Here is a 16587-nt window from a genome sequence, read left to right as displayed (position 1 = left end):
ACTCTCCACCCCAAATCAACAGAATATACATTCTTCTCAGCACCACATCGCACTTATTCAAAAATTGACCACATAATTGGAAGTAAAGCACTCCTCAGCAAATGTAAAAGAATAGAAATCACAACAAACTTTTCTCAGACCACAGTGCAATCAAATTAGAACTCAGGATTAAGAGACTCACTCAAAACTGCACAACTACATGGAAACTGAACAACTTGCTCCTGAACGACTTCTGGGTAAACAACGAAATGAAGACAGAAATAAAGATGTTCTTTGAAACCAGTGAGAACAAAGACACAACGTACCAGAATCTCTTGGACACATTTAAATCACCTTAATTTAAAGCAGTGTGTAGAGGGAAATTTATAGCACTAAATGCCCACAAGAGAAAGCAGGAAAGATCTAAAATTGACACCCTAACATCACAATTTAAAAAACTAGAGAAGCAAGAGCAAACAAATCCAAAAGCTAGCAGAAGGCAAGAAATAACTAAGATCAAAGCAGAACTGAAGGAGATAGAGACACAAAAAACCCTTCAAAAAAATCAATGAATCCAGGAGCTGGTTTTTTGAAAAGATCAACAAAATTGATAGACTGCTAGCAAGACTAATAAAGAAGAAAAGAGAGAAGAATCAAATAGACACAATAAAAAATGATAAAGGGAATATCACCATTGATCCCACAGAAGTACAAACTACAGAAGTACAAACTACGCAAATAATCTAGAAAATCTAGAAAAATCTAGAAAAAAATGGATAAATTCCTGGACACATACACCCTCCCAAGACTAAACCAGGAAGAAGTTAAATCTCTAAATAGACCAGTAACAGGCTCTGAAATTGAGGCAATAATTAATAGTCTACCAACCAAAAAAAGTCCAGGACCAGATGGATTCACAGCCTAATTCTACCAGAGGTACAAGGAGGAGCTGGTATCATTCCTTCTGACACTATTTCAATCAACAGAAAAAGAGGAAATCCTCTCTAACTCATTTTATGAGGCCAGCATCATCCTGATACCAAAGCCTGGGAGAGACACAACAAAAAAAGAGAATTTCAGATCAATATCCCTGATGAACATTGAGATGTGAAAATCCTCAATAAAACACTGGCAAACCAAGTCCAGCAGCACATCAAAAAGCTTATCCACCATGTTCAAGTGGGCTTCATCCCTGGGATGCAAGGCTGGCTCAACATATGCAAATCAATAAACGTAATCCATCCTATAAACAGAACCAGTGACAAAAACCACATGATTACCTCAATAGATGCAGACAAGGCCTTCAATAAATTTCAACAGCTCTTCATGCTAAAAACTCTCAATAAACTAGGTATTGATGGAAAATATCTCAAAATAATAAGAGCTATTTATGACAAACCCACTGCCAATATCATACTGAATGGGCAAAAACTGGAAGCATTCCGTTTGAAAACCAGCACAAGACAAGGATGCCCTCTCTCACCACTCCTATTCAACATAGTGTTGGAAGTTCTGGCCAGGGCAATCGGGCAAGAGAAAGAAATAAAGGGTATTCAATTAGGAAATGAGGAAGTCAAATCGTCCCTGTTTGCAGATGACGTGATTGTGTATTTGGAAAACCCCATCATCTCAGCCCAAAATCTCCTTATGCTGATAAGCAACTTCAGCAAAGTCTCAGGATACAAAATCAATGTGCAAAAATCACAAGCATTCCTATACACCATTAACAGATAAACAGCCAAATCATGAATGAACTCTCATTCACAGTTGCTACAAAGAGAATAAAATACCTAAGAATCCAACTTACAAGGGATGTGAAGGACCTCTTCAAGGACAATTACAAACCACTGCTCAATGAAATAAAAGAGGACACAAACAAATGGAAGAATATTCCATTCTCATGGATAGGAAGAATCAATATCGTGAAAATGGCCATACTGCCCAAAGTAATTTATAGATTCAATGTCATCCCCATTAAGCTACCAGTGACTTTCTTCACAGAATTAGAAAAAACTACTTTAAAGTTCATGTGGAACCAAAAAAAAGCCCGCATTGCCAAGACAATCCTAAGCAAAAACAACAAAGCTGGAGGCATCACGCTACCTGACTTCAAACTATACTACAAAGCTACAGTAACCAAATCAGCATGGTACTGGTACCAAAACAGAGATATAGACCAATGGAACAGAACAGAGGCCTCAGAAATAATACCACACATCTACAACCATCTGATCTTTGACAAACCTGACAAAAACAAGAAATGGGGAAAGGATTCCCTATTTAATAAATGGTGCTGGGAAAACCGGCTAGCCATATGCAGAAAGCTGAAACTGGATCCCTTCCTTACACCTTATACAAAAACTAATTCAAGATGGATTAAAGACTTAAATGTTAGACCTAAAACCATAAAAACCCTAGAAGAAAACCTAGGCAATACCATTCAGGACATAGGCATGGGCAAGTACTTCATGACTAAAACACCAAAAGCAATGGCAACAAAAGCCAAAATTGACAAATGGGATCTAATTAAACTAAAGAACTTCCACACGGCAAAAGAAACTATCATCAGAGTGAACAGGCAACCTACAGAATGGGAGAAAATTTTTGCAATCTACCCATCTGACAAAGGGCCAATATCCAGAATCTACAAAGAACTCAAACAAGTTTACAAGAAAAAAAAAACCCATCAAAAAATGGGCAAAGGATATGAACAGACACTTCTCTAAAGAAGACATCTATACAGCGAACAGACACATGAAAAAATGCTCATCATCACTGGTCATCAGAGAAATGCAAATCAAAAACCACAATGAGATACCATCTCATGCCAGTTAGAATGGCAATCTTTAAAAAGTCAGGAAACAACAGATGCTGGAGACGATGTGGAGAAATAGGAATGCTTTTACACTGTTGGTGGGAGTGTAAATTAGTTCAACCATTGTGGAAGACAGTGTGGCGATTCCTCAAGGATCTAGAACTAGAATTACCATTTGACCCAGCAATCCCATTAACTGGTATATACCCAAAGGATTATAAATCATGTTGCTATAAAGACACATCCACATATATGTTTATTGCGGCACTATTCACAATAGCAAAGACTTGAAACCAACCCAAAAGTCCATCAATGATAGACTGGATTAAGGAAACGTGGCACATATACACCATGGAATACTATGCAGCCATAAAAAAGGATGAGTTCATGTCCTTTGCAGGGACATGGATGAAGCTGGAAACCATCATTCTCAGCAAACTATCACAAGGACAGAAAACCAAACACAGCATGTTCTCATTCATAGGTGGGAATTGAACAATGAGATCACTTGGACACAGGGCGGGGAACATCACACACCAGGGCCTGTTGTGGGATGGAGGGCTGGGGGAGGGATAGCATTAGGAGAAATACCTAATATAAATGATGAGTTGATGGGTACAGCAAACCAACATGTCACATGTATACCTATGTATCAAACCTGCATGTTGTACACATGTACCCTAGAACTTAAAGTATAATTAAAAAAAAAAAAAAGAATATAACAATCCTGATGTTGAGTAGATCCTGCTGGTTGATGGTGTTGTCGAGTTCTTCTATATCCTTGTTGATTTTCTTTCTAGTTGTTCTATCAATTGTTGAGAGGAGGTACTAACATCTCCAATTTTATTTGTGGATCTGTCTGTTTCTCCTTTCAGGTCTATCAGTTTTCGCTTCACACATTTTACAGCTCTGTTGTTTAGTACACAGGATTAGTATGTTTTCTTGGTGGATCACTCCTTTATCATTACATAACATCCTTCTTGATCCCTGGTAATTTTCTTTCCTCAGAAGTTTATTTGTCAGACTCTGCTTTCTTGTGTTCAATGTTTGTATGGTATATCTTTTCCATCCTTTTTCTTTCAACCTATTTAATATCATTACTTTGACATTCCTTGTAGACAGTTCATTGATTCCTTCCTCTGTCTTTTCCATTCTGCTATTGAGCCCAGCCCCTGAAGTCATTATTTCAGTTTTGTATTTTGACTTCTAAAATTTCCATTTGTTTCTTCCTTGTTTTTTATATTTTTGTTTTTTTGTAGAGATGAGTATTTTGCTATGTTGCCCAGGCTGGTCTCAAACTCCTGGCCTCAAGTGATCCTCCCACCTTGGCCTCCAAAATTGCTAGGATTACAGGCATGACCCATCCATTTGTTTCTTCTTTATATTGTTTTGAGTTTTCATTTGTTTCAAGAGTTGTCATCATGTTCATTAAAACATTTTTATGATGGATGCTGTATCAGTCCGTTCTCTCACTGCTCTTAAAGAACCACCTGAAATTAGCTGGGTGTGGTGGTGAGTGCCTGTAATCCCAGCTACTTGGGAAGCTGAGGTGGAAGGACTGCTTGAATGTAGAAGGCAAAGGCTGCCGTGGGCCGAGATCGTGCCACTGCACTGTAGACTGGGTGACAGAGCAAGACTCCATCTCCACAAAAAAAAAGATAAGAAAAGAAAAGAAATACCTGAGACTGGGTAATTTATAAAGAAAAGAGGTTTAATTGACTACAGATCCACAGGCTGTACAGGAAGCGTAGCTGTGGAGGCCTCAGAACTTGGAATCATGAGGGAAGGTGAAGAGGAAGGACGTACATTTTACATGGCCGGAGCAGGAGTAAGAGAGAACAAAGGGGGAGGTGCTACACACTTTTATAAACAACCAGAACTTGTGAGAACTTACTCAATATAACCAGGATAGAAAGGGGGAAATCTGCCCCCAGAATCCAATCACCTCCCACAAGGCCTCTCTTCCAACATTGGGGATTACAAATGGACATGAGATTTGGGCGGGGACACAAACCTCAACTGTATCAGATGCTTTAAAATCTTTGTCAAATAATTCTGACATTTGTGTCTTCTTGGTGTTAATGTGTATTGATATTCTTTTCTCATTCAGTTTGAGATCTTCCTGATTCTGGGCAAGGCAAATGATTTTCATTTTGAAATCTGGACATTTTGAGTATTATGGTTTTTGTTTTTGCTGGCAAGTATGTAGAGCAATATAATTCTTGTGTTTTAGCAGACTTCCTCTAGCACCACACTCCAGTGGGTAGTAGGGTGTTACCTCATTATTGTGAGACAGGACTAAAAGTACATGTTCTCTACTAGACCTCCACTGATACCAGAGAGCTCCCTGTTACTGATGGATGGGGGTGGGAGGCCTCCAATAGGCCTCCACTGATACCATCTCTAATGGAGTTCAGGGGTAACTTGTTACCCCTGGGACTGGGGTGCAAGTCCAGGCTGTATAGTTAACTTAATTACCTTGGGGTCATTGTAAACTCAAAATTATATTTAGCCCTTATCTGCCCTGATCTCTGCTATATTGTTAACACTGAGTATAATCTCCTTTAAAGCTCTCACTTCCCTTCAATTTCTCTTCTTACTTCTTCAACAGCTTTGGAAATTATTCATGGGAGCCTTTTTATTCCCGGTCTATCTCTTAAAATGTAATCTCCAGGATCTGTCCATATACTCTTTTTCTCATTCTATATCCCTACCTAAGCAATTTCATTCATTCTCACAATTAAACAACATCTTACCATCTCTGTTGGTCAGAACTCAACCAAACTCTAGCACCATTTGCTCAACTGCTTATTGGCACTGTCCTTTTGTTATATCACAGACATCTAAAAGGGAACTTATCCCCTCCTAACCCAAGCCTGCTCTGCTTCTGCATTCACTGCTTTAGTGCCAACATCATTTAGCAGGTCTTTTGAGCCAGAAAACTAGGAGCTACCTGGTACCCTTTTCTCTCCTCCTTAATATCCACTTAATTAGTCCTGGAGTACTACTAATTCTATATACTAAACAATTCTACCTCATAAAACATCTCATCATTTCAACTAAAATATCTTAATTAGGCTTCTTAAATAATCTTAATTAAATTTCCTTAAATCACCTCTCATCTAGACTTCCACAATATCATGCCTATCAAAATGGTCTTACAGAAATTCAATTATGATATCATTTCTCTCATCAAAACTTTGCTCTTTATAACAATGTGTTTTCCCACCAAACTGAGTTGCAACCACCAACAGGCTATAAAATCAATTCAGCAGATTCCAGCATCAATTTTTAAAAGTTTTGTTTTGTTTAATGAAACACAGTATTAAGAAACTAGAAAATATTACAGAGAACTATGCATACTGATGCTAAGTTCTGTTTTATTTCATATACATGTCCATTTTATATCACAAACCAGTAAAAACATACAAACTGATACATGTATAAACATATTGCACATAGGCGTATACATGTGTATGTTGGGTCATGATGTATATTGGGTCATAATATAAGCTCTTCCAGGAAAGCTTCCTGGTCCCTCATATCTCTCAACCTCCAAAGATAATGAAGCATTCTCTCATCTGCTAGGTCTGTACCATGTTGATGCTTCTATCATTGCTTTAATTCTGTATTTGTGCTTCCTACAAGACCATAGACTTCTAACACTGTACTAGGCATTTTTCCTACTACTTGATATGTACGATCTCATTTAATTCTCACAACTCCTGTTTTGGGGGGTGGGTGTGAGGGTAGAGTTTGGCTTTGTTGACCAGGCTGGAGTGCAGTGGCGCCATCATGGCTCACTGCAACTTCGAACTCATGGGCTCAGGTAATCTTCCTGCCTGAGCCTCCCAAGTGGCTGGGACTATAGGTATATGCCTGGCTAATTTTTAAATTTTTTGTGAAGACAAGGTCTCACTTTGTTTCCCAGGCTGGTCCTGAACTCTTGGGCTCAAGCGATCCTCCCACCTTGACCTCCCGAAGTGTCAGGATTATAGACATAAGCCATCTCCCTGGCCCAATTTTCACAACTCTTTAGATAGAATTCTCATTTTTAAAATGTGCAAAGACAGAAACAGATTAAATAACTCCCCAAATGTCACATAGTAAGTGGCAGAAATGGAATTTAAAACTCAAAAAGCCTGACTCTGGAAAACAAAGACATAAGATATGACGGAATGTTAAAGATTTAATAAAAGATCAGTGGAAAATTAACTTACTTCAAATAAAAGTCTATAATAACATCATTTAAAAATTCTCCTTCATTTAGACAGTGCAGGTCCTCATTGGTAACAGAGATGCCTCCCTTAGCTGGAGGTGGTGGATATACTATCAACCTGTAACAAAATTAGAAGGCAAGCAAATAAACAAATCTATATATATATACACAACTGAAATGTAATAAAACAGAGAAAGACATTTAGGATCATTGCAAATATAAAGGAATTCTCTCACTTTTCTACTGGGCCAACGAAGATGGTGTGGTTTTCTCCAGTTTCTTCTTCTTCATCAAAAAACTGAAATTCTTGTTTGCTTCTAAGTTGTATTTTAGATTCAAATGATACCTGGTAAAGGAAATTAAATTAGCAATTTACAGTCAATTAGGAAAAGTTTCAATAAAAAGGGTAAGCACAAGGCAAGAGTGCTTTTCAATGCAAAAGGATTAAAAATATGGAACTAAAAAGTATGCATGATACTTAACAATTAAAAACAAGAAACAGGCAAAACTAGGGGCCACTTTCTTATTATCTGTAGCTTCTAGATAGTGACTCTCCCAACTTATTTAACAGTAATTTTTCAGTAACTTACTTCTCTAAGATCTCTACTATCTACATTAAATTAGATAATGCTGGTAAAATTCAAATAACCTTTCAAAAAAACCAAAGTGGTTTTTGCCTCTTAGTTCAATGGCTAGGCAATCTATAAGATGTAGGGGCAGAGGCTCAGGGAACACAGTCTAATGAGTTTCAGCCCTCCATAAAGCTAAGTGAAACAGGTTCCTCGGAGGAAAGAACCTTCCTCTGAAGTTTGAGTCCATCCCAGTGGCATTATGCTGCTCTTTTCTTCCTCTGGCACTGTCTCCCATGCAAACTATGCAAAAGAAAGAGAACCATTTCCCTTTCTTCTTTTGTTCTTTTCTCAACCCACTTAACTATATTTACGGCTCTTCTCTGCGGAGTCCTTGCTCAACTATCACCAAGATTGTGCTATGGATAGCCATATTTCCAAGTTTGTAGGCAGTATGAGAGATTTGTTCCCAATAAATTAGGTCAGCAAAGCTAAGCTGTTGTAATAGGAAATAAACTTAGAGTTTTAAAATTATGTTTGTATTATTTACCATTATACTATGTGTTATAGTAGTATTGTGGCCTTCGCTTCAGGTGGCTTCAGAGTTACCTAGCTATATGAATAGTTATTTTAGTACTAGATACATGTTTTGACAATAAAGATCAAATAGCATGTATTCTTCATTTCTCAAATTTTCAACCACATATGCCTATATTACATACAAATGTACACCACAGACCACAATTTCTTCAAACCTAAGACACAGGGTAACCAATCCATTTGAATGTAGCAGTGTGTGCATATATATGTTGGAAGTAGGGTATAAAGAAAAAAGGATGACAGAAAAAATGATGATGAAAAGTAAAGATAAGGATAGAATGTGGAGGAACCAAAAATGCTTCTGAGACCTGTATCAAGTGCTATTTGGCACCTACCCACCACTGTTTTGTCACAAGGTAGTTTACAAATCACACATAAAAGCAAGTAATTCTGAAATAAAATTAAAAAGATTTAACATTGAAATGAACAGTATTAAAATAAAACATATTTCCCTTTAAAACTACCCACAATTTAAGAATATTTTTAAATTAAAAAACATAATTACAGTTTTAATTTTGTTTTCCTTTTGCCCACAACTTCCTTTGATGCTCTCTTCAAAGGTTCTTGTACAGGCAACAAGTCTGCCATTAGCTTCTTCAAAGGGAATTTTCGCAAAAAAATTGGAGATGTTATTCTTTATACCAATTTCATTAATGATACTTTCAAATACCATATTTGCCTGAGGATCAAGGCCATTTTGAAAAATTAAAATTATATATTGTTCTTCTAAATCTGAAAAGAAATAAATATAACTTTAAGTCCAAAACAACAAAAGAAGTAAATAGATACTTTTAAAAGGAGTAATTATTAATTCTTTCCAGGAGGATAATCAGAAATCCCAGTATAAAGGTCCACAACAATGTCTGACATACAGTGGATACAGAACAATCACTGCAAAGACCAGTATGTGTTACATGCCAAGGTCACCTAAGTTATCGGAAGGAACCAGAATACATTACTCTAACAACAGTTCAAGAACAAATCTATTCACGTATGTAACTAATTTACTTCATCTAATAAATCTAAATCTATAGTCTTAAAGATATGTTAACATTTTTGTCAAACACAAGTAGAAAATTGCCATGTGAACTGGTAGTATCTCAAGAGAATCTAACTGCAAAACAGCTTTTCACTAATGTGCCAACTCTTGCAGATTTAGTGGTAGCTAACATTTTTTCATAATTAAGCTGAAGCAGCAATTACTGCTGAAATGTGTGTATCTTCTAAGCAGTCAAACCATGCTTTAAGTGTTAAAGGTAAAGGAAAAAAACCTGGAGAACCACATCCATGTATTATAAAGACTTAAAGCCCATTTTAGGAACTTAACAACTTCCTATTCAGGCCAAGTTTCAAGATTTCCAGATTTATATGGCTGATTTATATTTAATATTCCTATCAGTTAAAAAATTTTATTTTACTCAGATTACAGTGTTAGTTAAGAGTGCAGATCTTTTGGGTTTTAATCCACTTAGAAACTTTCTAAATCAGTAAGTCTGGGTTTTATCGTCAGCCCTTCCACTTTCTGTGAGCTTTTCCTCATCTGTAAAATGGAGAAAGTAATATCTATTTCACAAGGTGGCTGTGACAATTGCAGATAACATACATCTAAGGCATCTGTCAACGTGCACTCACATTTTGCTATTCAACAGATATTGTAAATACAATATCTATTATAATTATCTATTATAATCTGTTTTACACAACTTACTTGTTAATTTATTTATTCCTTTACAATCATTCCAAACTTTATCCTCCTTATTCATTTGCAGTTGCATGCTCAGCTTTTGATAAACGGCTGGAATTGCTTGAAGAAACACTACAGGTAATTTTCGGACATTACACCATTCACATTTAGTTAGATCAGAGGTATTTAAAATAATCTCTACAGGATCATGGTCTGGTTCTGGAGGAAAACAAATGAAATGGAAAAATAATTCTTAAGAGGGTAATAGCATGAATGAGGGAAATTGTGAGGAAATACAAGTTTAAATAAATGTAAGCACATATTTATTATGCTCTATAAATCATTACTCTTGTGGGTAATTAAAAAAATCTTTATAACTGCCTTAAAGAAGCTTTTTTATTTTTTCCAAATGAAAAGGGGTTTCTAAAAAGTTAGGCTCTGTGATATTTCTGAATGAAATTACACCAAGATATATGCCCTTTGATAAGAAGATATATGTAACAACTAACCATCTTAATAAATTCTATGAATATTATTTAATCTTTTATTCCTGTAAAGTGCTTTGGTGTAAAGAAAGCTTTGGTGAGTAAAAAGACATAAAATAGCTTACCGTCTAGCTGTATCTTGATAAAATCTAAACAAAACTAAAAAAAAAGATGAATTAGTATTGCTTTAGACTTACAAAGAAAGGCAGGCTTCACTTTTTTATTCAAATACTTAGAATGTTTCTTATATTACTCGTTTATCTCTTAAAATTCCACAGAGAAGTTGCTATAACATTATAATGAACATCTAAATATTGCTTACCTAAACTCACTAACTGTTAAACTGTTAACATCTTGCCACATCCCTTCCATCAGTCTTTCTTTCCTTTTTTTTTTTTTTAAACTTTTATTTTAGGTTCGGGGTACATGTGCAGGTTTGTTATATAGGTAAACTGCACATCATGCGGGTTTGACTTTCACTCAATGGTTTTCGCATCATTGAAGGTCCTTGCCTGAATTACTTATTACTGGTGGTTACAAAATGGTATTTTCTAACTAATTATTTCAATGTGGAAAAGACACATTAAGCCTATTATAGCCTGAATTAATTATTTTACAGAAGAGGGATTCAAAAAAGGAGGTAAGTACTTTGAAATGCATTAAAAAACAAGATAAATGAATATATACAAGGATGAATAGATATATGGAAAGCAAATACAATAAAATGCTAATAGTAAAATTTAGCTGGGATTTATATAAATGTTCACTGCAAAATTATTTCAACTTTTCAGTGTGAAGATTTTTATAATATAAAAAGAGAAAAGAAATATAAAATAAATTTAGCAATTACTACAATAATTAATTGCAAAGTCTAGAATGTCACTAAACACACTTTCTAAAGATTGCATCTGAAAGGAATGTGTTAACTGGTTTCTCTGGGAAGTAACAAATCATGTGGGGACATTAAGCATGGGTACCGGCAGGGAATGGTGGCTTTTAACTGTTATCCCAGCATTTTGGGAGGATCGCTTGAGCCCAAGAGTTTAAGACCAGCATGGCCAACATGGTGAAACCCCGTCTCTACTAAAACTATAAAAAATTAGCCAGGCATGGTAATGCATGCCTGTAATCCCAGCTACTCAGGAGGCTGAGGCAGGAGAATCGCTTGAACCCAGGAGGCAGAGGTTGCAATGAGCTGAGATTGTGCCACTGCACTCCAGTCTGGGCAAAAATAGTTGAGATACCATCTCAAAAAAAGAAAAACTTACCTGGGTATAGATGGCATGTGCCTATAGTCCCAACTACTCTGGGGCCTGAGGTGGAAGGATTGCTTGTGCCTAGGAGTTCAAGGTTACAGTTGGCTATGACTGCAGCACTGAACTCCAGCCTGGGCAACAAAGAGAGACCTCATCATTTAAAAAAAAAAAAAAAAAAAAAAAAAAGAGTACTGTAGCTTGCGAAACATTCTAGCATACGTGGATGTTGACATTATATGTTTTGGAAAAATGTTAGCTGATTCAAAAAGTGTCAATAAAGATGACATAAAGCATTCACTCATTCATTTATTTGAGAATGAGTCTCGCTCTGTCACCCGAGCTGGAAGGCAGTGGCACAATCTTGGCTCACTGCAACCTCCACCTCCCGGGTTCAAGTGATTCTTCTGCCTCAGCCTCCCTAGTAGCTGGGGTTACGGGTGCACGCCACCACACCCCCACTAATTTTTGTAGTCTTAGTAGAGATGGGGTTTAACCATGTTGACCAGGCTGGTCTGAAATTCCTGACTTCAAGTGATCCACCTGCCTCAGCCTCCCAAAGTGCTGGGATTACAGCCACCACACCTGGCTGACATAAAGGATTTAAATAAAATTGTTGCATAAGATAAAGGAATTGAAGGAAGTTATATCTAAATATTTGTCATTTAGAAATATCTAAGTAAGTCACACATTAATATTACAAGTAGACACTGGGCTGGGCGCGGTGGCTCACACCTGAAATCCCAGCACTTTGGGAAGCCAAGGTGGGTGGATCACCTGAGGTCAGGAGTTTGAGACCAGCCTGGCCAAGATGATGTAACACCATCTCTACTAAACATACAAAAATTAGCTAGGCATGGTGGCAGGCACCTGTAATCTCAGCTACTCAAGAGGCTGAGGTAGGAGAATTGCTGGAACCCGTGAGGTGGAGGCTGCAGTGAGCCGAGATTGCGCCACTGCACTCCAGCCTGGGCTGACAACAGTAAGACTCGGTCTCAAAAAAAAAATAAAGATAGACATTGGTCTATTTCATCTACATTGTGAAAGTTTCTAAATTTAAACTGAATGAAAACCTTGGTTTTATATCTTCTCATGTGAAAAATGAATTTGTGTATATGTGGTATTCCTAATAATATATGCCATTTTACTTCTTTAAAAAAGCACTTGCTTTTAAATAAAATGGACGCTTCTAAATAACGCCAATTGGCCGGGCACAGTGGCTCACACCTATAATCCCAGCACTTTGGGAGGCCGAGGCGGGTGGATCACGAGGTCAAGAGATCGAGACCATCATGGCTAACACAGTGAAACCCCCGTCTCTTCTAAAAATACAAAAAATTAGCTGGACGTGGTGGCCGGTGCCTGTAGTCCCAGCTATTCAGGAGGCTGAGGCAGGAGAATGGCATGAACCCAGGAGGCGGAGCTTGCAGTGAGCCGAGACTGTACCACTGCACTCCAGCCTGGGCAACAGAGTGAGACTCTGTCTCAAAATAAATAAATAAATAAATAAAAATAATAATGCCAATTATATCACTTAGCAAATTAAAATGATTAAATTATCTAATACTAAACAAGTGTCAAATTTTATAAAACATTAAATATAGTAAAAAATTTAAAACCTGTTTCTCAGATTAATCATAACTTGGCAGATAAATCATTTCACTACAAAACATAAGGAAGTTATGTTCAAGAAGAAGAAGAAAATATCAAATCATCTTTTTATTTACACAATCTGAAGAAGATACAGATCCACTAATTATTCTTCAATGAAGAATGCCCTTTGCGAAAAATCTCATGCTACAAGTAAGGTTAATATCACACTGCAAATTTCCACATTATATTTTTTGGCTGGAATATTTCATTTAGCATTATAATTTTTTAAACTGACACATTTTATGTTACATACACTGCCTTTTATTTTTTTAACTAAATTTACAAAGTTTTTCTTCACTGTAGCAAATATAACCTATTAGAAAAAATTCATCCAAATTTTAATGTAGTTCTTCATAAACAGCTTTAAGACTAAATATGCAACTTTCTAATTAAATGTCTAAATCACCAGGAAAACCTTACTCATCACACTGAAGAGTTATAAATAACAGCATTAATGTAGGAGAAAGCCATAAAAGTTACAGGGCACTCCTGAAAATTTTTGAGGTGCAAAGTGACACACAGTGACATTTTTGTTAATTGACAGAAACCAGGAAAGACAGTCTACAGTATGAGGGCTGTAACAAAACACAAATTTCATAAATCCCTAAAAACACTGAAATATGTTACAACATTATTGGGCAATAAAGGGTAGACAATTTATATGTAATTTGCTTTGAATCTCCAGGGTACTTCTGAAACTTTAGTTTTTAAATTGTGAGAAGCTTAGGGTTTTTGATGGAAAAGAAAAATTTGCTGGATTCCCATAGAGCTGTGCTCTGCTAAGAAATCAGGTTCACATTTCATTTTCTCCTATAAACAATTTTTTTCTTTTGATCATATTGTATCCTAGAACCATGAACCTTTACCAGAAAAGAAACAGTTATTATTCATTACGTTAGATAATAAAATACCTTACAACTTTCCTGCTGTGATATAATTATTTCTCTCTTTTTTTCTGTTTTTTGAGACAGTCTTGATCTGTCACCCAGGCTGGAGTACAGTGGCGCTGTCTCGGCTCACTGCAACCTCTGCCTCCCAGGTTCAAGCGATTCTCCTGCCTCAGCCTCCCGAGCAGCTGGGACTACAGGCACACGCCACTGCCCCTGGCTAATTTTTCTATTTTTAGTAGAGATGGGGTTTTAGCATATTAGCCAGGCTGGTCTCAAACCCCTGACCTCGTGATCCAGCCGCCTTGGCCTCCCAAAGTGCTGGGATTACAGGCGTGAGACATCGCGCCCGGCAATAAGTTCTGTTAAAGACAAGTGCTTTATGTAAAAAGGACAATATTAGTTTGAAAGAAGAGATGGAAACAAATAGGGACATCAAGTTAAGGCATTATAAAATAAAGGCTTACAGAACACATACAGTGCTTTACAATTAATCTAGCAACAATGTTTAGAATACATTAGAGAAAAAAATAATGACTAAGAAGGCTACTTAAGGAGATTATATTAAAATTTCAAACAAAACAAAAACCTGGATTGGTGGCAGAATAGTAAGTACACAGGTATGATGGATAAGATAAAGTACACAAAGTTCTTTGGGCAGCCATTATAGTACAATAATCTATTTCTAGGAGTCTTGGTGCTATAATACATTTTCCGGCAGACCCCAAAGCTTCTGGAATCTTCATTCACTCACCACAGTTCTTTAATATATTCTTTTCATGCACTTAGCTGGCATGATACTAAAACAGTAACATATTGGAAGGTTTTCTAACTCATTGAAAGTTTCATGCACTAAGCTGGCATGATAATAACATATTGGAAGGTTTTCTAACTCATTTTAATGGTGAGGAGCTACTATTTATATACTCTTAAAGCAATGTGAAATCTTGAACTAATTTTGATATTCTATTAAATATTTTAACTTATAAATTTTAAATATTATATATTAGCTTTACCAACGGAATTTTTAATGTTATAATTGGTATAGTAAAGAGCTTAAGAATGTACTTACAATTACAGGCTCTATTAACAGCCGGAAGAGTGTTCCTACTCGTATACTTCGACAGTTTAAAATGACACTGTCAAAGGAACTTTGGCAGCTTAAAGCTAAAGGACCTAGAGGTTCTTGAGAAAACACTTTACGACGTTTTAGAGGTGTGTTGATAATAGAATTGCCAAACTAAAAAGGAAAAGAAAATGTTCACTTAATAATTTACTAAAATAAGGCTGCACACTAAGTATAAACATATGCAAAGACCCAATATAAGAAATGTAAATATCACAACATAAAATGGATTTCCCTTCAACAGTGTTAGATAAAATTAAAATTCATGGTTTTTATATAACAGTAAATCCTTGTACCTTATTTAGCTATACTTTGGTTGTTATTTAAATTTGAGTAATAGTATGGCAGTCAGGAATAGTACTCTGGGAATCAGACTGCCTGGATTCAAACAGCCACACCACCTTTTAAAGATGTGATCTTGGCCGGGCGCAGTGGCTCACACCTATACTCCCAGCACTTTGGGAGGCCGAGATGGGCAGATCATCTGAGGTCAGGAGTTCGAGACTAGCCTGCCCAACACAGTGAAACCTCGTTTCTACTAAAAGTACAAAAAAATTAGCCGGGTGTGGTGGCAGGTGCCTGTAATCCCGGCCACTCAGGAGGCTGAAGCAGGAGAATTGCTTAAACCTGGGAGGTGGAGGTTGCAGTGAGCTGAGAACGTGCCACTGCACTCCAGCCTTGGCAACAAGATCGAAATTCCTTCTTAAAAAAAAAAAAAAAAAATCTGATCTTGTAAAACTTAACAACTTACGTAAGTTTTGGTTCCCTAAACTCTAAAATATGCAGAGTAGGAGTACCCACTCAACTGAGTTAATGCATAAAAAGCAGTTTAGCAGAGTGCTTCATGCACAGTAAAATGCTGCTAGTTATAGTGGCAGTGATACTTGAATTAAATCAGCAATTCTTTAGAAAGCAAGCAATTTAGGGGAATTGTTATTTGCATTACAAAATAACCCTTCCTTATATATTTACATATTTTAAACTATTTTCCTCTGTTAAATTATGATTCCAGTCACTTCCAAATAGAAATTAATCATAAACACTTCATATAGGTATGTAATTTTAATTAAAAGTAATTATATTAGTATCTTTATTATCATCACAAGAATAAAACAATATCTTGACAGAAAATAAGGGAAAAGAATGTCCACCATTCCCATTATCCTTCTAAAGGTATTTCTACCATCTATGTCACAGAAAAAAAATGTATTTTAAACAAAATATGATCATATATATGACATAAAATCATATATGATTTTGTAAACTGCTTTTTCAGGCTTATTAACAGATTTGTCATTAATATTTTCCATTATTATT

At 36.3% G+C, this 16587-nt stretch overlaps 1 protein-coding gene across 8 annotated transcripts in view; it reads right to left on the bottom strand.

Moving 5' to 3' along the window:
- SENP6 (SUMO specific peptidase 6) overlaps positions 1-16587 on the bottom strand; it is a 114761-nt gene that overhangs the window by 29978 nt on the left and 68196 nt on the right. For all 8 annotated transcript variants that reach the window (XM_063666336.1, XM_063666338.1, XM_063666339.1 and 5 more), the window contains 6 exons: positions 15217-15384; positions 10477-10510; positions 9891-10085; positions 8688-8914; positions 7250-7359; positions 7015-7131 (listed from right to left, as the gene is read on the bottom strand). In XM_063666336.1, the coding sequence (XP_063522406.1) occupies positions 7015-7131; positions 7250-7359; positions 8688-8914; positions 9891-10085; positions 10477-10510; positions 15217-15384 (851 nt within the window). The remainder of the gene's footprint in view (positions 1-7014; positions 7132-7249; positions 7360-8687; positions 8915-9890; positions 10086-10476; positions 10511-15216; positions 15385-16587) is intronic.

The sequence above is a fragment of the Pongo pygmaeus genome, chromosome 5 (assembly GCF_028885625.2).
Source record: "Pongo pygmaeus isolate AG05252 chromosome 5, NHGRI_mPonPyg2-v2.0_pri, whole genome shotgun sequence".
NCBI classification, from domain to species: Eukaryota; Metazoa; Chordata; class Mammalia; order Primates; family Hominidae; genus Pongo; species Pongo pygmaeus.
This window is presented reverse-complemented; position numbering and strand designations above follow the sequence as displayed.